General features: G+C 58.0%; 1 protein-coding gene across 3 annotated transcripts; it reads left to right on the forward strand.

Annotated features, from left to right (window-relative positions):
• Positions 1–705: 705 nt before the first annotated feature.
• Positions 706–25,462, forward strand: Ints1 (integrator complex subunit 1). 3 transcript variants are annotated; one of them, XM_036171776.1, is made up of 47 exons: positions 706–1,040; positions 1,557–1,847; positions 3,351–3,547; positions 3,646–3,783; positions 3,991–4,150; positions 4,244–4,349; positions 4,437–4,629; positions 4,725–4,870; positions 4,969–5,110; positions 5,913–6,089; positions 6,780–6,888; positions 7,205–7,325; positions 7,703–7,780; positions 8,601–8,758; positions 9,218–9,314; positions 9,722–9,813; positions 9,933–9,993; positions 11,041–11,238; positions 11,485–11,614; positions 11,874–12,053; positions 12,127–12,276; positions 13,036–13,215; positions 13,304–13,408; positions 13,552–13,719; positions 13,960–14,071; positions 14,993–15,154; positions 15,674–15,820; positions 16,295–16,393; positions 16,575–16,699; positions 17,048–17,302; positions 18,053–18,212; positions 18,356–18,496; positions 18,621–18,807; positions 18,887–19,010; positions 19,495–19,625; positions 20,143–20,230; positions 20,310–20,533; positions 20,666–20,789; positions 21,303–21,436; positions 21,527–21,719; positions 22,486–22,613; positions 23,063–23,175; positions 23,916–24,029; positions 24,431–24,501; positions 24,694–24,785; positions 24,935–25,044; positions 25,126–25,462. In XM_036171776.1, exons 1-47 carry the CDS (start codon positions 902–904, stop codon positions 25,239–25,241), a joined length of 6,666 nt encoding a protein of 2,221 aa, XP_036027669.1. In that variant the 5' UTR covers positions 706–901; the 3' UTR covers positions 25,242–25,462. The 3 variants fall into 3 exon arrangements, with proteins under 3 accessions (XP_036027669.1, XP_036027670.1, XP_036027671.1); XM_036171777.1 differs by having other exon boundaries at positions 4,443–4,629; XM_036171778.1 differs by lacking the exons at positions 20,666–20,789; positions 21,303–21,436; positions 21,527–21,719; ... (5 more) ...; positions 24,935–25,044; positions 25,126–25,462 and adding an exon at positions 19,308–19,419 and having other exon boundaries at positions 19,564–19,625; positions 20,310–20,452.
• Positions 25,463–26,746: the final 1,284 nt, after the last annotated feature.

Raw genomic sequence — 26,746 nt, forward strand, 5'->3', positions numbered from 1 at the left:
TCCATCCACCCACCCACCCACCCACCCACCCACCCATCCATCCATCCATCCATCCATCCATCCATCCACCCATCCATCCATCCACCTATCTATCTAATGTGTGTATATACATACATATATATGTAGACACACACACACACACACACACACACACACACACACACACACACATAAACATGGTCTCAGGACCGTGTTGGTCCCAAAGAAAGATCTGGAATTATGTCCTTGTCCCAGTATCTGGGCAGCCTGCCCAGGCACTCAGCACTGGGAAGAAAACATGGTCAGATCTTGGAACTTCCACGGAGGTAGGGAGCTGACAGCCGCTATCCTGAGGGAGACTTTGGGCTCTGGTCTCTATGTAGAGGGAGGTGCCCAAAGCAGGTCAAATCCAGAGGCCAGTGCAGGAGTCCTTCAGCATCCCTGACTTCAGAGCGTGTCACTGATGGACCAATAGAAAAGCAGGATTCTGACTTCTTGAGCTAGGATCAGCCTCCTCTCCAAAACCAGGCAGCAATAGTTTATGCCCCTTTAGCGGAACTTCCAGACAGGCGCGGGGACTGTCTATTCAGCCTCCAGCCACTTGGGGGCGGTGCACACACTGTGCGCGCTCTGCGGTCCTCTCTTCTCTCTTCCTCTCTTTCGGGTCTGTTTTACTTCCGGTTATGTGGAAAAATCAGCGCTGGGAGCGAACGCTGGTCAGTTTCCACTTCCGGGGCGGCTGTGTTGCGGTCCGGCTGTATGATGTACAGGTGGTGAGAAGTCCGTGCACCTGCGTGAGCTCCGCTCCCTGCGGTGACATCCGTCTCCGCGCCCGGCCGCGTGTGCACTGCGCTTGGCCCCGTTCCGTGACCCGGTGGGCGGCTCTGGGCACTCGGCCCAGTGGCCACGGCGCGAGGGATGAATGACTGAGCGAGCGAGTGACTCCCGTCGCCTCCTCCCAGGTGACGGCGCTTCGTCGAGGGGCGCCAGGGCCGCGGGCAGGATGAACCGAGCCAAACCCACCACCGTACGGAGGCCCAGCGCGGCCGCCAAGCCCTCAGGTGCGTCCCCGCGCGCGGCGGGACACAGTTAACCTAGGGGTACTGTAGGGAATGGTCCTCCAACACAGCATTCCTGCAGGACAGGGTCACCCAATCCAGGGTTCCTGCAGACATAGCTACCCTGGGGGCTCCTGAGGGACAAAGCCATTCATGCTCTGCGGAAGCACCGGGTACATGGAGCAGAATCACAGCCTCTGAGGCCGGATGATGTAGGCTGGGGTCCTGGAGTTTCTCCTTGCTCACGCTGTGACACTGGACACATGACCTAACCTCTGTGTCTATTTGTAAAGTGAGGTGCATGCTCCTTTTGAAGAAACCCGTTGAGAGTTAAGTAGACCAGTACTTGTGAGTTAAGAGATGGCTTCGTTTCTAGTTGGCACTGGATCACTGTCAGCCACCACTGGCTCTGCCAGGGTCTTGCAGAGCAATCTCAGGCTCAACTTTTGTCTCCTCTGGGTGTCGTTTATCTGCTCTGAGAGTGAGTATCACAGAGGGGGGGTGTTCTTTCTTCTGCAGGACATCCTCCTCCTGGAGACTTCATCGCTCTGGGGTCCAAGGGTCAGGCCAACGAATCAAAGACAGCCTCCACGCTGCTGAAGCCGGCCCCTTCTGGGCTGCCTTCGGAGCGCAAGAGGGATGCTGCAGCCTCTCTGACTGGTGCCTCTGCGCTCACTGGCCTTACTAAGCGCCCCAAACTGCCCTCCACCCCCCCGTTGAGTGCCCTGGGACGTCTGGCGGAGGCCGCAGTTGCAGAAAAACGGACCATTTCTCCTTCGATTAAAGAGCCGTCTGTGGTCCCCATTGAAGGTAAGGTCAGACTGGCAGCTTCCCCAGAGAGCTTCCCTCATCCTATCCAGCACCCCAGTGCCCTCTGGGGCCGCTTCCAGCCTGGTTCTGTTAGCACAGCAGGGTCGTCTTCTGCAGGAACGGATGTGATGAGCTCTTGGCTCCCTATGGCTTTGTTTCCTGACATGGCCCACAGATGCACCTCCCAGCCCCACACTGCTCAAGGCTCATCATTCCATCACTCTTCTGGCGTGTCTGTGGCATGCTCCTCTGTAACAGCACTGTCCTGCTGGGCGAGGTGCACCAAGTGTGGTGGCACCCAGGTGGTCCTAGCCTGGAGCTCAGTGGGAGGAGATCTTTTGCACGCTGTTTCTCCCTCGGGGATGGGGAACATTTCGGTGCCATTTTCCAGGTGGAAAACAGGTCCCGAAAGCACTGAAGAGACCTTAGTGGGGACATAACTATTGCCACTAGCCTGTTGCTCCGACTAGCGTTCATGGTTGTGTAGCTGTTTAACGTTCCCGTGCTTTTTTGTCACTTACCAGTGACTTCTTTGACAGTGCCAGGATTGAGCTGAGGTCCTGATGCACGCAAAGCAAGTGTCTTATCACTGAACTATAGCCCAGCCCCGCTCGGTGACTCATAGCAGCTCCATGATGCCTGTAGCATAGACCTGTCACCCTAGCTCCGTGTCAGCCTCTGAGCGCCTAGCACTCTGGTAGCAGACACCGCTGTCTGCATGCCTGCTGAGAGCATTTTCTAGGAGGCGTCTGTATGAGAGCCAGAAGGACAAGCATCCTGTTCTGCAGACTTTAATGGAGCTGTAGCTACATTACCCCTTGATACTGAGCCGTCATTTGAAAGGCTCAGAGGGTAGCCAGGTGTGGTGGTGTAGGTTCATTCACTTCAACTGCTTGGGAGACTGAGGCAGGTAAGCCTCAGCCACTTAGCAAGACCTTGTCTCACAGTAAAAAGTAAATTGAAGATTATGAGTGTAGTTCAGTGGTAGAGCCCCTACCTAGACTCCCCCAGTGAGGGGCTGGGGTGTGGCTCAGTGGTGGAGCACCTGCCTAGACTCCCCCAGTGAGGGGCTGGGGTGTGGCTCAGTGGGAGAGCACCTGCCTAGACTCCCCCAGTGAGGGGCTGGGGTGTGGCTCAGTGGTAGAACACCTGCCTAGACTCCCCCAGTGAGGGGTTGGGGTGTGGCTCAGTGGAAGAGCCCCTGCCTAGAATCCCCCAGTGAGGGGCTAGGGTGTGGCTCATTGGTAGAGCACCTGCCTAGAATCCCCCAGTGAGGGGTGGGGTGTGGCTCAGTGAGAGAGCACCTGCCTAGCATTTCTGAGGCCATGGGTTGGGAAGAAAGGCACTAACCCGCACCCTAGGTGTGTGGTTCCTGGGAGCTCAGAAACTCCATGTGCTGGTGAGATGCAGCTGCGTTGCCTCTAGTCGTCTGCTCATCCCTGTGGCTCTGGGTGTGACATCTGCTCCCAGCCCCGCTCTAACTGGAACCTCCCGTGTGGTCAGTTCTTCCCACCGTGCTGCTGGACGAGATCGAAGCCGCTGAGCTGGAGGGCAATGACGACAGGATAGAGGGAGTGCTGTGCGGGGCAGTGAAGCAGCTGAAGGTGACCCGGGCCAAGCCTGATAGCACCCTCTACCTGAGCCTCATGTACCTGGCCAAGATCAAGCCCAACATCTTCGCCACGGAGGGTGTCATTGAGGTGAGACTGGCAGCCTGTCCTCCCCATGCTCCCGGGACCTGCCGCTGTCTCGTGTGGTGTGAGGCGACTCCTGACAGCGGTAACTACCTTCCTCGCAGGCCCTGTGCAGCCTCTTGCGGAGGGATGCCTCTGTCAACTTCAAGGCCAAAGGGAACAGCCTAGTGTCGGTCCTGGCTTGCAACCTTCTCATGGCCGCGTACGAGGAGGATGAGAACTGGCCTGAGATCTTCGTGAAGGTGAGTCATCCCTCCAGGGACTCAGCGAGCAGAGCCCCTGCTGGGGAATAGAGGGTGCTGGAGACCAGTATGAGGGAGAGAGAGAAGCGAATGGAGGTCCCCAGGATGCTATTCCCTCCTCCATGGGTGTTGACCGGGGCCTCTTGGATGCCCCTGCTCTGGGTACCGGGCCAGCATCAGGCAGGGTCCACACATGACTCACTGTAGGTGTACATTGAGGACTCGCTGGGTGAGCGTATCTGGGTGGACAGCCCTCACTGCCGCACCTTCGTGGATAACATCCAGACAGCCTTCAACACCAAGATGCCCCCAAAGAGCGTGCTGCTGCAGGGGGAGGGGGCGCGCAGTGGAGGTGACCTTGGTGCAGGTGAGAGATGTCAGGGTGTCGGGTGGGGGCTGAGGGCACCACCCTCCATATGCCCGGGAGAAGGCATCCATTGGCTCCCATGGTGGCCTGCAGGCAGCAGCCCCCATCCCTCACTGACAGAAGAGGAGGACAGTCAGACGGAACTGCTGATTGCTGAGGAGAAGCTGAGTCCTGAGCAGGAGGGGCAGCTCATGCCAAGGTAGGTGTGCTGACAGCCCCAGTCTCAGGAGATGCAAGTGGGGGCACTAGAGCTGGCATCCTTCCTGGCCTCCCTTTCCCCCCTCTGGCCTAGGTACGATGAACTCACAGAGAGCGTAGAAGAGTATGTTCTGGACATGCTTCGTGACCAGCTGAACCGGCGCCAGCCCATTGATAACGTGTCCAGGAACCTCCTGCGGCTGCTCACGGCCACCTGTGGCTACAAGGAGGTGCGGCTGCTGGCCGTGCAGCGGCTAGAGATGTGGCTGCAGAACCCCAAGGTGCGCTGTACCAGTGAAACAGCTCATGAGGGGCCTTACTGGGGGTCCAGGCAGTTGTGGTTGCATGCTCAATGGTCTTCCTGGTCTCCCTGCAGTTAACCAGGCCGGCACAGGACCTGTTGATGTCTGTGTGCATGAACTGCAACTCCCATGGACCAGAAGACATGGATGCCATCTCTCACCTGATCAAGATCCGCCTCAAGCCCAAGGTGCTCCTCAACCACTATATGCTCTGCATCAGGTGTGTGGCCGGCTGGGGCAGTGGGCGATGAGACAGGCCAGTGGGCAGCAGGGGCAGCCTGGCCTGTGCCCCCTCACCTGCTTGGCTCTTGTGTCCAGGGAGCTGCTGAATGCACACAAGGACAACCTGGGTACCACCATCAAGTTTGTGATCTTCAACGAGCTCTCCAATGCTCGCAATCCCAACAACATGCAGATTCTCTACACTGTGCTGCAGCACAGCTCTGAGCTGGCGCCCAAGGTGGGGACACTTACCAGCCCCTGGACTTATGTCTGGATGAGGCTGGGGCCTTGTAGAACCGCACAGGGAGGAACTCCTGGCATGGGGTGGGAAGACCCATTGGCTCCTGGTTTCTAAACCATCCTGTAAGCTAACGCTGTGGAGGAGGGAGCATTGGGTGTTGAGTGAGCCTCCCAACTGCCCCAGCTCCAGCCTGGTGCAGCCTCCTTGGTTGGGGGTCTCTCTAAACCAAGCAGGCATCTCCACAGACCTCCAGCCCTGGCCTGGAGTCCTAGCTTGTGGGTGCAGGTCTGGCGTCTCTCTAGACCCAAGAAGCACTGCTGCGCTTATCAGGAGCCAGGCTGTTAGCTACTGTGCCAGCATATGGCCACGCCTGACGGTTGCCTTCTTAGCTCAGTGTTTTTAAGATAATTGGCTAGTTGTGGACCAAGGAAGATGTTTGGTATTCTTTGAGCCCAGGTGGGTCGGGTGGGATGGGCTGAGGTATCTGGTCTGTGCAGCATCCTCATCCCCATCTGCCAGTTAACCTTTTCCCTGGTCAGAAAAGGACTGGCCGCCCTCTTGCCAGTACCACAAAGGGAAGACTGGCTCCTCCTCACAGGACAGGCAGCCCAGGATGTGCTGTGGGACTTTACACAATCCTACCACATTACTTGCTTAGTTTTTTGGAGGAGGTCCTGTTCTCCTGGCAAAGACTTTCTGCTGGTCCCAGTGAGATCCTGCCAGGTTGATGGGTATATGGCAAAGGCATGTACCTGGATGGCCATCGACCCCAGCTCCTTGTGGCTTCTCTCTGCCTCAGTTCCTAGCCATGGTGTTCCAGGACCTGCTGACCAATAAGGATGACTACCTCCGTGCCTCAAGGGCTCTGCTGCGAGAGATCATCAAGCAGACCAAGCATGAAATCAACTTCCAAGCTTTCTGCCTGGGTCTCATGCAAGAGCGCAAGGAGCCCCAGTACCTGGAAATGGAATTTAAGGTGCCAAGGGGCCCCTGCTCACCACCTCCCACTTTGCAGTTTCCTGGCCCTGGCAGGATTACCTTTGATAGAGGGATGGCCACATGCCAGACTTGTGTGCAGACATGGGCTCAGTGGTCCACACATTCAAGTGTGAGGTCAGCAGTGTTGCTCCATCCCTCATAAGGATGGGGAGGGCCTGACCAAGGTGGGGAGCTGGTGACCCCAGCATGGACGTGGACATTGCAGCTGGCAGGACTGTGGAGTGCCCGGGAGGATGGACAGGGCACCCTAGTAAGAGGTCTGCTTGGTTGGGGGTGCAGAGCAAGAGATGGGAGGAGGTGCTGCTGAGCAGAACAAAGCAGGGAGTCTGGGGGATCTCCAAGGCCCTGGGCAGGACGGCAGTGTACCATGGTGGCAGTCTGCCATTGGGGAGAGGATTTTTGTCTAGCTCTGTGGGTTGAGTCCTTCCCTAGTAGCTTGATCGAGACCTGGCTTAGCCTGGCCAACTCCGGGACCCCAAGACCTGCTTCTGCTAGTTCTTATCCTAACGTGGTGATCTTTAGGTGTGGGACATGCTGGCTCCCTCGCCACGTTGCCTGTGTGTCCGTGTCCACTGTGCACATGCACACAGGTGTCCCTATGCCGTGTGGGACCTGTGGGAGGGGCCGTTGTTGGCCATGCCAGCCTTGCTGCTCTGTATGCCTGTAGGAGCGGTTTGTGGTTCACATCACGGATGTGCTGGCGGTGTCCATGATGCTGGGCATTACAGCCCAGGTGAAAGAGGCTGGCATCGCCTGGGACAAAGGAGAGAAGAGAAGTAAGACCCTGCTGGGCTGGGGGTCTTCAGACAAGGACAGAGAACCAAGCCTTGAGTAATTGAGCACTCCTGAAGCCGAGATGACTCCTGAGACTGAAGCGGGAGGGTGGGCGGTTAGTCGGCATGGTTTCTAGAGGAAATCTGCCTGGGTCTGTGCTTGCAACCTGCTCACTGCAGGTATCCTGTTGATTTTTTGAGCCCCAAAGCAAGGCAGGGGGGATATCCCCATAACAGGGAGTAGGGGTAGTCTCCATAGTGGCTTGGCCTGCTTGAGGCCATGGCTGCAGGGCACCCCTGACCCTGCTCACCTCCCTAGACCTCGAGGTGCTACGCACGTTCCAGAACCAGATTGCAGCCATTCAGCGTGACGCAGTATGGTGGCTTCACACCGTCGTCCCCTCCATCAGCAAACTTGCCCCCAAGGACTATGTGCATTGGTAAGAACCAGGTCATCTTTCAGCTTCACAGTGCCACCTACTTGGGCGCCACTTCGAGTAGGAGCATGTGACCTCTGCTGCAGCCACTGACTGCAGACCCTTAGACTGCAGACCCTTAGACTGCAGACCCTTAGAGCCCCGACATTTGACAACAGAAGGATCCTGAGCACCAGGGAGAGCCACGTGTGGGTCTCCATTCCTCACAGAGTCCCTTTCAGCCTCACTTGGTCACTAGTGGCCACTGTGAGCAGGTGGCTCAGAGTTAGGAAGCCCCAAGCACTTTCCCATCACCAGCTTTTGCCAGCGTTGTCCCTGTGGGGCATGCTGGGGTGGAGATGCCCTTCCCAGCTGTATCCTGACTGACCCTGTCCCTGCAGCCTCCACAAGGTGCTCTTCACCGAGCAGCCTGAGACCTACTACAAGTGGGACAACTGGCCACCGGAGAGCGACCGCAAGTGAGAGCACAGCCTGGGGCGGGCAGGGCAGCCTGGGACGGGCAGGCAGGGCAGCCTGGGGCGGGCAGGGAGCGCAGCCTGGGGCGGTCAGGCAGGGCAGCCTGGGGCGGGCAGGGCAGCCTGGGGCGGGCAGCAGGGCAGCCTGGGGTGGGCAGGCAGGGCAGCCTGGGGCGGGCAGGGAGCACAGCCTGGGGCGGGCAGGGAGCGCAGCCTGGGGCGGGCAGGGAGCACAGCCTGGGGCGGGCAGGGAGCACAGCCTGGGGCGGGCAGGGCAGCCTAGGACCAGCTGGGCACCCTGGGGTGGGCAGGGCAGCCTGGGGCACCTGCTGAGCGGGTGCTGGGGGGTTGGTCCGCCCTGCAAACCCTGTCCTGTTCTTCACCTGCGGTGGAGTCTGCCCCAAATTCCTGCCTCTTCTCCATTCCCTGGCCACACCCCCAGGAGTCCCTCCCACTCCCAGTCTGCCCTTCCTTGGCTGATCCCCCTCTGACCGCTGTCACCTGCATTTCTGCCTCTTCCTCCTGCTATCCCGTCCAGCTAGTAGACGCTGCTCTCCTGTCATACCCCAAGCACTCGTCCTACCCTCACTGCTACGTTTCCAAGCTGCTTTCCATCCACTCGTGAATGAGTGACCACAGGTAGAGGAGGCAGTGGTCTCCCACTCTCTCCCTAGCCATTAAGGGCCAGGATCTAGGGTGCATCCCCTGCACAGCCCACTAGACTAACAAAGATTACATCTGTGGAAGATGGACTGGAGTCTGGCCACTGGTCATAGGAGGCCCTCGTGGCCCCTCACCACCCGTCTCCCAACATCACCTGCAGTTTTTTCCTGCGCCTCTGCTCAGAGGTCCCCATTCTGGAGGACACCCTGATGAGGATCCTGGTCATCGGGCTGTCCCGAGAGCTGCCTCTCGGCCCTGCAGATGCCATGGAACTGGCCGACCACCTTGTGAAGCGGGCTGCAGCTGTGCAAGCCGATGGTAACACCCTGGTGCTTTGCCCGTCAAGCCACAAAGCCCCGAGGTGCCACACCCCAGCTGGATCCCACACCCTCTGTGCAGCTGTGACTGCTCTCCGGGAGGTTGGGGACCCAGATAGAGGACCTAGTGGTCCCTCTGTTCCCTGGCAGGCTTTTAATTCACCCATCTTCCCACAAGGTGGACCAGGCAGGGACTTGGCTGTCCTCCCCTCTCTGGGGGAGGTGGAATGATCCCGAGCATGGTGCTTCTGATTCTGGGGTCTCACAGCACCTCTCCTCAAACCCCCAGGGAGGGGCAAGTGGCTGCTGTCGGGTTTCCCTGGTTTGGCCCACCATGCTGTGGTACCAGTCACACACATGCCTCACCTGGAGCAAAGTCCCAGTCTCTCTTCCCGCTTATTCCCCACTGCCCACTGAGGGCAGGGCCAGACTCTGGAACCCAGGCGCCTTTGGGTTTCAGATGTGGAAGTTCTGAAGGTGGAGCGGATCCAGCTGATAGATGCGGTTCTGAACCTGTGCACCTACCACCACCCTGAGAATATCCAGCTACCACCAGGGTAAGGCTGCAGCCCTGCTCCCGGAAGGCTGGCCTTGCATTAGCAAGGCTGAGGTGGAGCTGGCTCCCAGGGCCCACAGGTGCTAACCACTATTCCTGTGTGAGCGGTTCCTTCTCCTGACTTTGGGGTCTTGTCTTTTCTTTCTTTCTTTTCTTTTTTTTTTGGTTTTTTAAGATAGGATTTCTCTGTGTAGCCCTAGCTGTCCTGGAACTCATTCTATAGACCAGGCTGGCTTCAAACTCAGAGATCCACCTGCCTCTGCCTCCCAAGTGCTGGAATTAAAGGCATGTGCCACCACTGCCCAGCATGTCTGACTTTTTACTTTTTACTTGGGTTCTGTGGAACAGAACTGGCCTGGCCTGAGTTCAGGGAACTGAGCTCACACTGTCAATGTCCCTTCCTTCCAGGTATCAGCCCCCAAACCTTGCCATCTCCACCCTCTACTGGAAGGCCTGGCCCCTACTGCTGGTTGTTGCTGCTTTCAACCCAGAGAACATCGGTGAGTTGTCCTGGCCATGGGAGATAGATCGTGGGCCAGAGCCTAGCAAGGTGCCAGCTGGGGTACAGGTGAGGCCGGTGAAAATGCCGTGGGTGGTAACCTCCTGTTTCCTCCCCTAGGCCTGGCTGCGTGGGAGGAGTATCCCACCCTGAAGATGCTCATGGAGATGGTGATGACCAAGTGAGTGGTGAGCCGCCTTCATCCCAGGGCGGGGCTGCACAGAGGCATGTTATTTATGTCACCTCCCTGGTGTCTGCCTCCTCTTGTGCAGTTTCTGAAGCCAAGTCTGTTGTTCACTGGTCTCAGCTCCTTTCCTGGGGCTTGGCAGTATGGTTCCAGCCATCACCATGGGCCCACGGGCAGGGTGATAAGACCTGGGCACACAAGCTGGTCAGCTGGCACACTGCCGATGGGGAAGAGGACAGACCAGGCAGATGGGAGCAGAGAGGATATGGGCTTGGGGAATGCAGCAGGTCTGCAGCCACGGTGACCTGCACAGTGGTTAGCGCAGTCGATGGAGGCTCTTCGTTTTTCGTGGAAGCCCATATTGGTCAGGACGAGGATTGCTGCTGTAACAGGTCCAGCCCAGCCAGACGGGCACCACACACAGCAGTGGCCTTAGGTCGCAGCCCAAGGACATGACATTGTAGGGATCAGGCTTGTGTGTGGCCGTGATATTGAGGCCATGATATTGTGTGTGACTGTGACATTGGGGACGGGTATGTCTACAGCCATGGCATTGAGGAACAGATGTGTGACTGTGGTGTAGGATACTGGGTATGTGGTTTATGCCTGGGAGACATGGGGCCTGGGACATGGGACCTTGTGGAAGGGACTCCTCAAGGAGACAAATTTTTGAGCATGTAAAAAAAAATGGGGAGTGTTTGTACCTCACCAAAACCTATGTGTCTTGTGGGCCTTCCATAATGAACAAGGGTCCCATGAAGTGTGAGAGGGTGTCACATAGTGTGGCAGAGTAGGTGTCCTCGACACTGGAAGGCTGACACTAGCTGGGTTCCATACTGAAGGTGGCTGTCATGTTGTGTGAAGTGGCTGTACTGGGTTCCCGGAGCCTGCAGTTGCCGGGGCTTAAGTGGACAGCATTATTGTCAGCCTAGCACTCTGGCTGTGCTCCTGTAACAGCAGCCTTGTGTGCCTGACCCTGAACATTGCCTGCTGGGTGCCATGTGCAGGGGTGGGTACTAGGCCTGCATGTTTGGTCTGCAGTAACTACTCGTACCCACCATGCACGCTGACGGATGAGGAGACACGGACGGAGATGATCAACCGTGAGCTGCAGATCTCTCAGCGGGAGAAGCAGGAGATCCTGGCCTTCGAGGGCCACCTGGCCGCCGCCTCCACCAAGCAGACCATCACTGAGAGCAGTAGTCTCCTCCTGTCTCAGCTAACCAGCCTGGACCCCCAGTATGCCACCCTCTTTGTCCCATTCCCAGGTGTGGGGGAAAGCAGATAAGGAGCAGGCTGAGCTGACCTTGAGTAGTCTACTCGGCCCCACATGGTGTGGATCTCTGGGATTAGGCCTTAGGGTCCTGGGGTTAGTGGAGGTGTCCATCCTTTGGAAGCAGAGCTGGGCCAGGTGTGGCTATCCTGCGCTTGCACTCAGTGTTTTATGTGTGGCCTTCTGACTCTTGTGTCCCCCATGACACACAGAGGCCCTCCCCGGAGGCCACCCCCTCACATCCTGGACCAGGTGAAGGCCCTCAACCAGTCACTGCGCCTTGGACACCTGTTGTGCCGCAGTCGTAACCCCGACTTCCTCCTGCACATCATCCAGCGCCAGGTAAGTCCTGCTTTGAGAATGGTGGAGGAGGCCACAGGTCAGGAAGGTTCCAGAGGTGTTCCCAAAGGCAGTGTGTCAGGATGCACTGTGTCCATGCATGCTGGTGGTGCACACACACTAGGATGGTTCAGATGCACACAGACTGCTGCAGGTTGCCACTTGCCCTGCAGAGGGCACACCTGAGCATCTGTACCCCAGAGGATTCAGGTCATAGTGCCTGGGCCTCTGTTGATGAGCTGTCTCCCTGCTGCTCACACAGGCCTCTTCGCAGTCCATGCCATGGCTCGCGGATCTGGTGCAGTCCAGCGAAGGCTCGCTGGATGTGCTGCCTGTGCAGTGCCTATGTGAGTTCCTGCTGCACGATGCAGCTGATGCCACTGCCTCGGGGGAGGAGGAGGATGAGGGCGAAAGCCGGGAGCAGAAGGCCAAGAAGCGACAGGTAAGGGTGCATAGCAGTCTACCTTACCAGATTTACCCAAGCCGTGGCCCTGACAGTTCTTCTTGGTCCACAGAGGCAGCAGAAACAGCGGCAGCTGCTGGGCCGCCTGCAGGATCTGCTGCTGGGCCCTAAAGCAGATGAGCAGACCACATGTGAGGTGCTTGACTACTTCCTCCGGCGTCTGGGCTCCTCACAGGTGGCCTCCAGGGTGTTGGCCATGAAGGTGAGTGTGGCCGGCTGTGTGAGAGACTTGGCTGTGGCGGGGATGGGTCCTGGGGATTAACAGTCTCACACGTGCTAGTTAAGTGCTCTACCATTAAACCTTGCCCCCAGCCCCCACTGGGTGGGTGGCAGGCGTTCTACCACTGAGCCACAGCCTGGCTTTCTGTGTCTGCATTGGATAGCTACTTGGCTCTCCTAGACTTCTTTCTTAATTTGCATGGGTAGAAGGTACGGTGCCAACTAGTCTAGACTGCAAGAACTGAAGCCCTTGTCTCTTGTCTGTGACTCCTTCCCTGGATGGTGACATACTATGACTGTGGTTGAACAAACTGCAGCTTGTCATATCTAGAAAAGTTGTGCAGGGCACTGAGCTGTGAGGCTCAAGCTCTCTATGCCATTACTAGCTCAAAAAGCTTTGAGCAGATGTTTTGTGCTGGCTGTGATAGACAGCCTAGTGATCTCAGCATTCAGGATACTGAGGCAGGAATTTCCAGGCCAGTTGGTTACATAGTGAGTTTGAGACCAGGCTGGGCTAAGAGTCAGACCTGTCCCCAAAAGCAAGTAAGGAGTTTGAAGAACTCAGCTCATGTTCCTTTTCTCCTCGAATATGGTGACAGCAGCGAGCTGGCGAATCTCCTAACTCAGGAGCCGCTGTGTCTCCGTGCGGGGCTTGAGGAGACAGGCGTGTTTCTGAGAGCAGGGTGGGTGTGCTGCAGACCAGGGTAGGCATTCTTAGCTCTGCATGTGTGTGTACCCGCAGGGCTTGTCACTGGTGCTGTCAGAGGGTGGCCTTCGTGACAAGGAGGAGAAGGAGCCCCCCATGGAGGAAGATGTAGTGGAGGCAGACGCGCTGCAGGGCTACCAGTGGCTGCTGCGGGACCTGCCCAGGCTGCCCCTGTTTGACAGCGTGCGGACCACCACTGCCCTGGCTCTACAACAGGTGCGGAGTGGGCAGGCCAGTCCTGGGAGGAAGAGGCGGTTGCACGCTGCCCCAGGATCCATCTCAGACATCTGCCCACCCTCCCCAGGCCATCCACATGGAGACTGACCCCCAGACCATCAGCGCCTACCTGATCTACCTGTCCCAGCATACACCAGTGGAGGAGCAGGGCCCACACAGTGACCTGGCCCTGGTGAGGGAATTCTGGCAGGGCCAGATGGCTCAGTGTCCCCTACATTGTGGCTAGCTGTTGGGCTCGTGAACAGGGAGTCAAGAAGGTTGGGCCACTCATGACCAGAATCTCTGGAGTTTCTGACAGCCCTTATCCCCACTCAGGATGTGGCCCGGTTGGTAGTGGAGCGCTCCACCATCATGGCACACCTCTTCTCAAAGCCCTCCTGCAGCACCGCCTCCGACGCTGTACTCAGTGCCCTGCTGTCCGTGTTCTCCCGCTATGTGCGGCGCATGCGCAAGAACAAGGAAGGCGAGGAGGTCTACAGTTGGGTGAGGGCCAAGTGGGTCAGCAACCCAGCCAGTGGGACAGGGCATTCCGAGCCGGGTGAGAGGAGGGGGTGGACTTCAGGGAGTGAGGAGCATGAGGTGGACTGAGGCAGTCTATAGCTAGGGGATAAGCTCTGTAGGGATGACGCTGCAGCCGGGCACAGGGGTGGGGGTACACTGTCACACCATGGTCAGTCCTACCTCTAAGCCACCTGATGCCTATCTCTCTGCCATCTCTCATAGTCGGAGTCTCAGGACCAGGTGTTCCTACGCTGGACCAGTGGGGAGACAGCCACCATGCACATCCTTGTGGTCCATGCCATGGTCATCCTGCTAACATTGGGCCCACCCCGTGGTAAGCAATCTATCCTGGGCTTTTCTGTTCGTTTTTCAAGACGGGGTTTCTCTGTGTAGCCTTGGCTGTCCTGGAACTTACTTTGTAGACCAAGCTGGCCTTGAACTCACAGAGATCCACCTGCCTCTGCCTCCTGAATTCTGGGAGTAAAGGTGTGCGATACCATTGCACAGCTGTCCTGGGCTTCTCTAACTCAGCGTGTAGTTTGGCTGGCCTGGGAAGAGCCTTCTGGACTAGCTTGGGTGTGCCCTTGCCCACTGCACCGCAGCCGCTGAGTGTGGTATGAATGTGCCTCCCTGCTCATTCTTTGAGTGTCTTGTGTACAGTCAAGCTTCCATCATCCCCGTGGTCCTGTAGAGTGGCCTGGGAACTCGGTAGCCAAGTCCAGAGCCTGCTAACCCAGGCTGGCTGAAACACCTCTGGCCAGTGGCCTTCCCTCTTATTCTGCTCACTGTGGCAGCTTCCACACAGGTTCCCAATTATGCCTAAGAGAGTGGAAGGGTACAGGATGCCCTGGCTGGGAATTACAGGGCATTGGGTGGGCTCCACTGCCATACTGGAGGAGAGGTGGTCATCTCTGGTGTGTCCATCATGTTGCCCTGAGGAAGGATAGCAGGGCAGGCTGACCATGATGCCCCAGGCTAAAGGTACTGTGAGGATAGGCAGCTTGCTGAGGTCCCTGTGGCCACATGAGTGCAAGTCTGGTGACCTCAGGTAAGAAGTCATGTTTCACTGATACTGTGGCCACCATACAGCAGACAGGTGACATGAAGTAATGTGCCCGTGCCCTGTCAGTCCTCATCTGCGTTTGAGACTTCTCTGTTTCTCGAAAACCTCAGCTTCCCCACTGTAAAGAGTACAGTCCTTCGTGGGTTCATGGCTCTTCAGGGGATACCGATGTTCCCTGTATCTTCTTTGAAGCTGGTGATGGCGAGTTCCATGAGTTGCTGGACATCTGGTTTCCTGAGAAGAAGCCCCTGCCCACAGCCTTCCTGGTGGACACCTCTGAAGAGGCCCTGCTGCTGCCCGACTGGCTGAAGCTGCGGATGATCCGTTCTGAGGTTCCCCGGCTAGTGGATGCTGGTATGGCAAGGCTGGGCTTGGGAAGAGGCGGCCTCTCCCCTGCTGCCTGGGAGCTGAACTGTCTCTTGTCACACCTTCTGGGAACTCCGAGGGCTCCGAGACCAGGCCTGGGGAAAAAAGACCTGACCTCTAGAGGCATAAGAGATGGGGTCAGGGCTCTTGGGTTAGTCCTTAGAGGGCATGTGAGCTGTAGGCAAGCTGCAATGGGCAGAGGAGAATCCCAGCAGGGGCTGCACATGTGCCCAGCTTGGGTCTTCCAGTCTGACCCCAGGCACAGAGGGAAACATTAAGTGACCGGGTGAACTTGGGAAGCCCAGTGGAAGATGTATCAAAGAGTCAGGACTCCAGTGAGCCATAGGGATTTTGGAGACATGGAATCTCCTACCTAATAGATGCCTCAGTGGACCGCATGTGGTAGAAATCGGCAGTGCCAGGCCCTGTGATGGGGTGTGTGATGGCTACCCTTGCTGGGCTGGGGACAGATGGCCCAGTGGGCAGCTGAGCATGCCTTGCCCACAGCCTTGCAGGACCTGGAGCCCCAGCAGCTGCTGCTCTTTGTACAGTCCTTTGGCATCCCCGTGTCCAGCATGAGCAAGCTGCTGCAGTACCTGGACCAGGCAGTGGCCCAGGACCCCCAGACCCTGGAGCAGAACATCATGGACAAGAGTAAGAAGCCCTGGGGGCCATGAGGCTGGTAGCATCCCTGTGGGGCTGGACTGTGTGGCTGTCAGGTTGGGTGGGCGTCTACACTTGCGGCAGGTACTGGAACTCTGAGACTTTACTGCCCCCATCGTGACTGACTTTGAGGCTGGAGGGAACCCTAGGTCCTTTGCTGGGAATCGTAGCTCAGTTCCTGCAGTCTTCGGTTGGTTTGTTTGTTTGTTTTCCAAGACAGGGTTTCTCTGTAACCCTGGCTGTCCTGGAGCTCACTCTGTAGACCAGGCTGGCCTCCAACTCAGAGATTCCCCTGCCTCTGCCTCCCAGTGCTGGGATTGAAGGTGTGACCACCACCGCCCGGCCAGCTCTTGAGGTTTTAGGAGAGCTTGCTGGGTGTGGTGTGGCATCTCCTGGTCCTGTGTTCTGTGGGGAGGCAGGCTGGCTTCACCCACCCCCAGTGGTCCATTGGCTGCTGTTTTGCAGATTACATGGCCCACCTGGTTGAGGTACAGCACGAGAGAGGTGCCTCCGGAGGCCAGACCTTCCACTCACTACTCACGGCCTCCCTGCCACCCCGCCGAGGTAACTGCCCCCCCCCTCCCCGCCATGTTACTGTCCTGGCTGAACTGCTTTTGGCCAGCATGCTGTTCCCTGGCTTGTGTGGGGCTCTTACTTTGGATCTACCTTCCACATGGGCCCGGCAGCATGGGGCCAGAAGCTGGTCAGAAAGTTTTGAGGCCACATGCTTCCTGTTTCTCTGCAGACAGCACAGAGGCTCCTAAGCCAGAAAGCAGCCCTGAGCCCCCACCAGGCCAGGGCAGGACTCGGGCAGGGACACAGGTCCCAGTGCTCGGCCCTGAGGACGACTTGGCAGGCATCTTCCTACAGGTAAAAGGACTGTGATAAGGGGGTCCCCCAGCAGCACCCCCTGCACATGTGTGCCCTCCCCGTCTCTCGTGGCATGTGTGTCTAAACACTGCTGCATACTTACCTTGAGCTCACTCACCATGTTCTCAGTATTAGCCTGGTTCTGGGTTCCCACCTAGGCCCCGTGGGCTCTAAATACCTCTGACCTTCACGGCAACTCCTGGGGTGTTAGGGTCCCTTGTCACTCTTCCAGCACACACCCCAGGTCCCTTAGGCAGGCAGATGAGCCCAAATGGCTGGACTCGAGAAGTGGTGTACATGGGAGCCAGGGGTTCAGGGTTCTGCACTCCCCACGCTTTCTGTTTTCAGATCTTCCCACTGAGCCCCGACCCACGGTGGCAGAGCTCCAGCCCACGCCCCCTCGCCCTGGCCCTGCAGCAAGCCCTGGGCCAAGAGTTGGCTCGTGTTCGCCAGGGGAACCCCGAGGTGCCAGGCATCACAGTGCGTCTCCTGCAGGCCATGGCCACCCTGCTGAGCTCCCCGCACGGTGGCACTCTAGCTCTGGCTATGCACCACAGCCACTTCCTGTCCTGTCCACTGATGCGCCAGCTCTACCAGTACCAGGTACTCTGGCACATGAGCTGGTGTGAGGGAAGGGCAGCGGGAGACTGCTGGCCCAGAACACATGGACTCTGCCTCTGCCTATGCAGACAGCCTTGGGCATCTCCCCAACCCAGACTCAGGCCTCATGCTGTCCCCAGCATGCCTGAGGCTTTCCTCAGCAGGCCTAGAGTCCCTGTCCTTAAATACAAAAAGGCCAGCTACCTGGGGGCAGGGGTGGGGGTCCTGTAGTGGAGGGTGAATGAGTGAGGGGGCAGGGGTGGAGGTCCTGTAGTGGAGGGTGAATGAGTGAGGGGGCAGGGGTGGAGGTCCTGTAGTGGAGGGTGAATGAGTGAGGGGGCAGGGGTGGAGGTCCTGTAGTGGAGGGTGAATGAGTAAGGGGCCAGGGGTGGAGGTCCTGTAGTGGAGGGTGAATGAGTGAGGTCTCTGTCATCCTGTCCACAGACTGGTCTGGGTGTGCCCTGTGTGCATGTGCATGTGAGTGCATCTGTGTGTGTGTTGTGTATGCGTGCACACCTGTGTTTCTTTTCCACTGTATGTTAGTGGAGGCACCTCCCCAAGGGACAGGTCTTTAAACTCCTTCAAGGTCACTCTGCCATTTAAGAGACTTGCTTTTGAGTGGCAAGTGGGATGACGTTGGGTCCTGGCTCTGGCACTGGGCTTCTGGTACTGGGTCACAGGCTGCTCCCAAGTCAGGGCTCTTGCAGTCCTGTGCCTGTGTGCTAACTAACATACAGCTGGCTGTCCCCACAGCGTGCTGCCCCTCAGGACACTGGCTTCTCCTCGCTCTTCCTTAAAGTCCTTATGCAGATCCTGCAGTGGCTGGACAGTCCCGCTGTGGAGGATGGGCCCTTGCAGGCCCAACTCAAGTTGTTTGCTACCCGATACTCGGCCAGACGCAGGATCAGTGACGGTGAGCATGCTAAGGGAAGCAGATGGGCGGGGGCAGGTTGGTGTTCATGTGGTGTGGAACCAAGCCTTCAGAGAGGCAGGCTGAGTGTGTGGGCAAACCAGAGCCATGATTATTGGTCACATGGATTGCCCCTTTGCTCACAGTGGGCAGTGGGCTCCAGCACCTGGCTGAGGCCCTGAGCTTCCGACATGACCTGGAGATGGCCAACTCCACCGTGCGGGCTGTCATTGCTACCCTAAGGTCAGGGGAGAAGTGCACCGTGGAGCCTGAGCTCATCAGCAAAGGTACCACCAAGCCCAGTACTGTCCCCTCCCCCTGTTTCCCACATGGAACCTCTTGAGGTGTGTGTCTGCCTTGGGGAACCCCAGTTGTTGGCCTACTCAGCTCAGCCAGCCTCCTGTCCCACAGTCCTCCGTGGCCTCATCGAGGTGCGCTCCCCTCACTTGGAAGAGCTGCTGACGGCACTTTTCTCAGCCACTGCAGAGGCCTCCTGCCCGGGCTCGGCCTCTGGGCCCATTGTGGTGGTGAGCTCCTTGCTGCTACAGGAAAAGGATGAACTCCTAGGCCCTAGCAAGCAGGACACGGAGGGTACCGGGTAGGTGGGAGTGTGGCCAGGGGGTGGGAGGGTGGTGGCTCTGCAGCCCACTCTCGGTTCTGATCCTTCTGTCCTACAGCACAGAGACTGTGCGCCTGGGACCAGCGTCGGGGCTGCTTGTGGACTGGCTGGAGACACTGGACCCGGAAGTGGTCAGTAGTTGTCCTGACCTTCAGAGGAAACTGCTCTTCTCACGAAGAAAGGTGACAGGACCATGGCCCAGCACCCCAACAGTGCTGCCACTCCAGACCTTGGGTTTTTAGCCCCCAGAGGAGGGGTGGGGTTAGCCAGGTCTGGGCTTCCTGGCCCTGGTGGTGTATGTCTCTTTGGATCGACGTTGGCAGCCATGTCTGGGACTGGGGCTAGAGTAGGGGTGAGGGTAGGACAGTTCCACCACACCGTAAAATCTAAGGAACCCAGGTCAGTCAGAGGTGTGGGGAAGATGAGAAGGTAGAAGGGTACTGGCTGCTCAGTGTCACTTAAGCCCGGCCCTTGCCCAGGGGAAGACGGACAAGATGGGCAGAACCCGGGGCCTGCCCTGCATGGCGGAGATGAGATGGTGCCAGGCCTGGCCCTTTGCTGCTGTTTCTGGGGCGACCCCACCAGAACATGGTGAGTTGACATGACTCATCAGAACTGGTTGTCCCTGGGCCCAGTTGAGACCATCCCGACCTCTTTCCTCTCCAGGGTAAAGGCCACGTAAGTGTCCAGATGCTGTCTTTCCGCCCCTACTTACTAGCCCTCCTCACCCACCAGGCCAGCTGGGCCACACTACACCGCTGCATCCGTGTCCTGCTAGGCAAGAGCCGGGAGCAGAGGTGAGGCCAACCCCAAATCCCTGGGAGCTAAGAATTATGTCCCTGCACCTTGCTTCAGGGCAGCAAGCACCTCCTGAGGGGTCTCCTGGGTGCTCAGTGCCTTAGGACACCTGCATACTCTGAACTGCTGGGCCAAGAGCCTGCTTTTGGTGCCCAGTCCCTTACCAGGAGGTAGACAGTCCAGCCTCTCGTATCTTGCCACATTTTCACCTGTGGAGAATTTGGCTTAAGTCCATGCCATGGTATGGAAGGCAGAGGGGCTGTGAGAAGCTGCCCATCCAGCCTTGTGGCCCCTTGGCTGTGACAGGCCCATAGTGTGGGTACATCCTGTGCTTGAGTTTTCTCGTGGCAACCATCAGGTGCCCAGCTCACAAACACAGGACCTAGGAGTGTGTGGGTCAGGGAGTCCCCTGTTGTCTGGCCATTGTGCACCAGGGACTCCTCAGAAGGACAGCAGTGGCCTGATACAGAGGCCCTTTTCCAAGAAGTTTGCCCTGACTGTGCTTGCTTCCTCTAGGCTGGACCCCTCAGCATCCCTGGACTTCCTCTGGGCCTGCATCCATGTTCCCCGGATCTGGCAGGGCCGGGACCAGCGCACTCCACAGGCAGGTCTCAAGGAGTTAGTCCAAACCTGTGGGTGGTGGCTGCATGTCCTGGGGTTGACCTGTGGCCACCTGGTTACAGAAGCGGCGGGAGGAGCTGGTGCTCCATGTCCAGGGCCCAGAGCTGCTCAGCCTGGTGGAACTGATCCTGTCTGAGGCAGAGACCAGGAGCCAGGATGGGGACAGTGCTGCACGCACCCTCATCCAGACCCGGCTGCCCCTGCTGCTCAGCTGCTGCCGTGGCAACGAGAGCATCGGAAGAGTGACGGAGCACCTGACCAGCTGCATTCAGCAGTGGGGGGACAGGTACCTGAGTCCCCGCCGCCGTGTCCCCTTGCTGTAGATGACTGCTCTCACTTGAGAGTGGCTCCTTCTGACATGGCCCTCTCCTGGCCACATCACCCCAGTCACCCATCCCTCTGCCCTCCGCTCTTTCAGCGTGCTGGGCCAGCGCTGCCGAGACCTACTATTGCAGCTGTACTTGCAGCGGCCGGAGGTCCGGGTGCCGGTGCCTGAGGTCCTTCTGCAAAGTGAAGGTGCCACCAGCAGCAGCATCTGCAAGGTGAGGGACACAGCCTGCTATAGCCCCTGAGCAGGAGGAAGGGGGGCTGTGCCATCAGCCTCACCTGACCTCACTGGAGCCTTGAGGTGTGCTGTGGTAGGCTCTTACCTACAAGAGCTGCCTGGGTGCATAGGGATGCTTTCCACTGTCCTTCCCCGCTTTGAGCTCAGATGGTGGACAGACAGGAGTCGGCACATGTGTGTTGTGTGATGTGGACACCATGGCCTCCTTCAGGAGGGAGGTGCCCTAGTGCCCTGTCACCTCCAGAGTGTCACTGAACCTGCCTGCCTCCTACACATCCTGGCCAGCTCCACTGCACCACGGCAGGGGGATCAGTTTGCATCCTCAGAAGCTTTGTGTGAGAGGCCACGTGAGGTCCTGCCTGTGGTGTGATCTCCAAAAGTCCATGCTGAGCATGCTCCTGCTCCGTGGTGTCCAGGGCTGTGAGTGGGATGGGAGAATTCAGACAGTGCATAGACAAGTGTTCTCCCTCATGTCTTCCCTCCCCCCTAGCTGGACGGGCTCATCCATCGCTTCATCACGCTCCTGGCCGATACCAGTGACTCGCGGTCTTCTGAGAGCCGAGTGGCTGATGCCAACATGGCCTGTCGGAAGCTGGCTGTGGCCCACCCCATCCTGCTGCTGAGGTGCCCATTCTCACCGCAGTGGGCACACTGTGCGGGTGGGGGTGTCTGGTGGGCAGACATGACCAGGAGTACCCTTCTCTTGGTCCCCAGGCACCTGCCCATGATTGCAGCTCTCCTGCATGGCCGCACACACCTGAACTTCCAGGAGTTCCGGCAGCAGAACCACCTGGCCTTCTTCCTGCACGTGCTGGGTATCCTGGAGCTGCTGCAGCCGCGTGTCTTCCAGAGCGAGCACCAGGGGGCGCTGTGGGACTGCCTGCGCTCTTTTATCCGTCTGCTCCTGGTGGGTGCCAGGCAGGTGGTCCCCACATCCCTCAGCCCAAACAGCCTCCCATGCCCCCTCTCGTCTCTGCTTCACTTCCCTCTTCTCCTAGAGGAGAACCTGGAGTGAGGGCTAAAGCCAGGCCACCCGCCATTTGCTTCTGCCTCCACTGTCTGGAGACCAGCCCTATAATGAGGCTCCTAAGCCCCAGCATCCCCTGCTTGGTGTGCTAAGCCCCGGTGTGTGCTGTTTGTTGGCATGACATGCCCTAGGCTATATGTCTTTGCTGTGATATTACAAAGACAGAAGCCAAGCCAGCCAGGTGTAGCAGCAGCACATAACTGCAGATAGCATTTGGGTGGCTGAGGCAGGAGGATTGCAAGTTCTAGACTAGCCTTGGCTACAGTATTGTAAGGCTATATATAGGTTAGACCATCTCAAAAAAAAAAAAAAAAAAGGATAAAAAGCCCAGGGGCTGGAGCTAGGGCTCAGTGATTAGAGAGCACTGTCTGCTCTTGCAGAGGGCCTGGGTTTGGTTCCCAGCACCCACATGGTGGCTCACAACCATTTGAAACTCCAATTCCAGGGGATCTGTCACCTATTCTGAACTCTGGGTACCAGACACCCATGTGCACAGACATACATTCAGGCAAAACACTCATACAAGAACATCTGTAAGCCAGAGCTCCAGGCCCCAGTCAGCCTGGCTTGGGCTGAGGCTGTCATGGGGGTCGAATGTCATGTAGAGGGTCTAAGGAAGCCTCTGGCGGCTCCGCCTTCTCTACAGAACTACCGGAAGTCCTCCCGCCACCTGGCCCCCTTCATCAGCAAGTTCGTGCAGTTCATCCACAAGTATGTGTCCTGCAGTGCACCAGCAGCAGTGGCCTTCCTGCAGAAGCACGCAGAGCCCCTCCAGTGAGTTCCGAGTTCCGCACTGGCCGTGCTTGTCTGGTGGCCCACATCTGAGCCAGGAGGCACAGTCCAGATATGAGTGTCCTGGTCTGAACTACAGCCCTCATCCTCATGCCCACTTGCTCCTCCTCACTCACCCCTTCTCCCTACCTCTCCATTTCCACAGACCTCCCCCCAGGCAATCCTTCCTGCCCTGCCGCTTCTCCTCACCTGCCTTTCTTCCCGTCTGCACTCTAGAGCAGCGATTCTCAACCTTCCTAATGCTGCAACCCTTTAATACAGTTTCTCATGCTGTGGTGACCCCCAACTGTACAATCATTTTCATTGCCGCTTCACAACTGTGATTTTGCTACTGTTGTGAAGCGTAAATATTTTCGGAGATAGAGGTTAGCTAAAGGGCTCGTGACCCACAGGTTGATAACCGCTGCTCTGAACCCATGCTCTCTCCACAGTGACCTGTCCTTTGACAATAGTGACCTGGTGATGTTGAAGTCTTTACTGGCAGGGCTCAGCCTGCCCAGCCGGGACGGGAGAACTGACCAAGGCCTGGATGAGGAAGGTGAAGGTGAGGGGGCAGGTGTGCTCTTTGGTGAGTGCAGGAAGGGTTCTGGTAGGTCTGGCTGAAACCTGAAGCCGCCTCACCTGTCTCGTGCATGTGCATGGGTGGTGCCGTGACCAAGCTGAAGGAACAGAGCCGCCCTGTGGGAATGCTGGATTCCATGTCAGACATTAACCTTCTGGATGCTTCCTGTGTGCTTCCTGGGCAGGCTGGTCCTTAGGTCAAGGTCTTTCACCTTGCTTGCTTGATGGTAGCTCATGCCCCACAGGCAGGGAGGGCTCTCTCCTTTGCTGACCTGGTCACTAGCAAATGAGTAATGACTCAGCCAAGGATGCCTGGAGGCTTGGTGATCTGTGATCATGGCTATGCTCTGCTGCCTGTGTTGGCCACATTGACCGGCCAGGCTCTCTGAAATCCACAAAAGGTATTTCATAGAGGACACACGGTGTCCAGACACCGGTCTCCCAAGTCTTCCCACCTTGAGGGCAGAAGCAAGAGAATGCTCGCCTAGGCTGGCTGTAGGTATAAGGAGAGCATTGCTGTGTCTCTCAGGGTGGCCCAGCATCCTGAATGCCACCTTCCACACAACAACCCTCAACCCTGTGACCACCACATGTACCAAGCACTGTTGCATCCTGGGTAGTGGCCAGTGTACCTCTGGGATGGGTAGTCTTTCCATGGAGACTGCAGGTCTGGCCGAGCCCTTGGTGTTCAGCCATTGCCTAACCCTGACTAACCTTTCACAGATGAGCGTTCAGCCGGCTCCCTACCCTTGGTCAGCGTCTCCCTCTCCACCCCACTGACTGTAGCTGACGTGGCTCCGCACATGAAGAGGCTCTCCCGGGGCCAGGCTGTTGAGGGTGAGTGAGCCAGCTGCTCCTAGACCACCCTGAGTGCACTGTGCTGTTTGTTCAGATGGCACAATGGACCCCTGAAAGCATTGAAGTCCTTAAGGAAGACCCAGCAGGGTGGCTGGTAGACTTTCAGTCTTCAGAAGAGAACCAGGCGATTTATAGAAGGGGCTGCTCCAATTATCCTGGTCTCACTGGTGAACCACTTGCCAAGTCCTCCCTGAAGACCAGAGGAAGGAGGGTGTAGTGTCCGGACAACCATGTGCATGGCACATGGTGTTCGGTGGATCTTGGGGAGCCTCTGGAGGACTGGGATGCCTGGGGACTGTCCCTGTCTCTGGTTTGCTTGGGCTAGGAAGGAGGTTCCCCCAGGTCCTCCTAGACTCCCCATCCTGGTCCTTTGCCCTCAGATGTGCTCGAGACTCTGAGCGACATAGATGAGATGTCACGGCGGAGGCCTGAGGTCCTGGGCTTCTTCTCGGTGAGCTCAAGTCGGGATCTAGAGGGTAGCATTCATCCTGCCGCTGTGCGAACCAGGCACTGCCCCAAACGGAAGCAGGAAGCCAAGCAGGCTGTCCCAGTGCCCCGGTGGCACCTTGGGAACAGGTCCTGCAGCTGCCGTTAGGCTGAGTCTCTGTGGTTGCCTGGTGACACTCCTCTCTCACCCGAACAGACCAACTTGCAGCGGCTGATGAGCTCAGCAGAGGAGTCTTGCCGCAACCTGGCCTTCAGCCTTGCGCTGCGCTCCATCCAGAACAACCCCAGGTGAGTAAAGCCCCAGTCTAGGGCTCTGTCACCGCCAGCTAGCCGAGCCAGGCCGTGGGAGGCCAGTGCAGACTGGGGAGACGGGCCTGGCCTGGCCTCCTGGGCACCTGGGCCGTGGGGCAGTACCCACTTGAGCACGTCTCTTGCAGCATCGCTGCTGACTTCCTGCCCACCTTCATGTACTGCCTGGGCAGCCGGGACTTCGAGGTGGTACAGACGGCCCTCAGGAACTTGCCAGAGTACACCCTGCTCTGCCAAGGTGAGCCACCCACCCAGCACCCACCTGCTGCCTGGGGAGGCACTACTGGCCCAGGGCTGTCTGACTTCGACTCTTCCATAGAGCACGCGGCTGCGCTGCTGCACCGAGCCTTCCTGGTGGGCATGTATGGCCAGATTGACACCAGCACCCAGATCTCGGAGGCCCTGAAGATCCTTCACATGGAGGCTGTCATGTGAACCACTGTGGTCGTCATGATTCCAAGCTGTGCCAGCAAGCCTGCTCTGTGCTCATCTCATCCCTGAGCCCCTTGAGGCTGGGCAGGGCTGAGAACAGCTCTCTCCAGCCATCAGCTAGTTCTGGTAGTCTGAGTACTTTCCAGAGAGAGACAACGAGGAGGCTGTTGTACCAGCAGAGCACGCTGAGGGCCACTTTAAATGAAACAGCGAGTCCTCGTGTGCTCTCTGGTGTCCTGTGTTGTCCCTGGCCAGTGCGGCCTGGTTCCTGAACTTGGGGTAAGACTTGCAAGAAGTTGAGCAGAGGCCTGGGAGGCAGAGCCTGCGGCATCCCTAATAGACCACCCTGAAGACTACCCACACTGGCTGGCTGTCTCCAGTGGTACGGCCTGCTTGGCCCTGGGTCTCTTACCCCAAGATCAGCCATGCAGAGTGGTCTCACTCCAGACAGATGGTAGAACCCCGCGGTGCAGGCAAGAGTGGTGGCCGTAGGAGCCTGTGCTTCTGGGCAGTCTCTGTAGATGGCCCCAGAGATGACCCACCACTTCCCATGCACCAGGGGACAGCAGGGTGCCCTAGCGGGAATTGCAGCTGGTGTGGGACGGACCATTCTGCAGTGGCACTTGCCTCTGATGGCGCCTGCCCCCAGGTTAGGGTCAGAGCCAGTCTCAGGGTGGCCAGGGCCTTCCTACTGGTGCAGGCCATCTCCCCAGACTGCCCCCCCACAGGGTTGGCTCCTGCGGTTGGCTTGTCTCTCTCTGGCCACCAGGGGGCACTGTTTCCTAGGAAACCAGCTCCAGCTGCTTCTGGTGATGACCTGGGCTACACAGGCTCAGACCCACAATCTCTGGTCCCACCGTAGCTGCTGAGCCAGGTCTGCCTACCCACACACCGTCCCAAATGCATTTGCTGCTTGCTACTGTGCCTGCCTCTCACTCTTGAGTCTTCCACAGAATGTGGATTTGATGTTGGGGCCCCAGTGGGCCAAGGCAGGCTTTGTCCTCAGGAGGATCCTGGGGTGCTTTGGAGGATCGGGTTGGGCAAGGAATGAGGAACAGGAGCCAGCTTCAGGTAGTCTGGTCCTCACCAGGCCTTCATACATCCATTCAAAGCAGCAGGCCCATGTGCAGGAGCTGGTCTCCGTGTACAGGTCGGGGTGGCAGTGATGGCCCTCCTGGTTGGCTGAGGGCACCAGGATACATGGAGGTTCCTGTTTGCCTTGCCCCCACCCCAGCCCCTATATCACTGTTCTCTCGCCTTCTGGCTTCTCTTCCGGGCCAGCCCCACCCAAACCTGGTCCCACACACATCTCCTGAGAAGCTCCAGGCCCGTCCATGGCACCTGTGCCCTGCCCTTGGGGGCCCTCAAATAAGGACCCCTGGAGCTGGGTGACTGCTTCTCAGTGTGGGCCAGTCCCGCCCATGCATGAGAGAGCAGAGAATGAATGGAAGGGTGTCTACAGCATGGAGGCCACTGGCCCCCAGTGAAGGCCACTGTGTGGTGTACTT

This window comes from Onychomys torridus, chromosome 22 (genome assembly GCF_903995425.1).
Source record: "Onychomys torridus chromosome 22, mOncTor1.1, whole genome shotgun sequence".
NCBI classification, from domain to species: domain Eukaryota; kingdom Metazoa; phylum Chordata; class Mammalia; order Rodentia; family Cricetidae; genus Onychomys; species Onychomys torridus.

What these genes read in the sequence shown, in the direction of transcription:
- Ints1 (XM_036171776.1), top strand. Translation starts at nt 902, where the DNA reads ATGACTGAGCGAGCGAGTGACTCCCGTCGCCTCCTCCCAGGTGACGGC. An exon ending in AGGTCCTGGGCTTCTTCTCG is followed by an intron (nt 24,502 to 24,693) that starts GTGAGCTCAAGT and finishes TCACCCGAACAG; the next exon opens with ACCAACTTGCAGCGGCTGAT. An exon ending in TCCATCCAGAACAACCCCAG is followed by an intron (nt 24,786 to 24,934) that starts GTGAGTAAAGCC and finishes CGTCTCTTGCAG; the next exon opens with CATCGCTGCTGACTTCCTGC.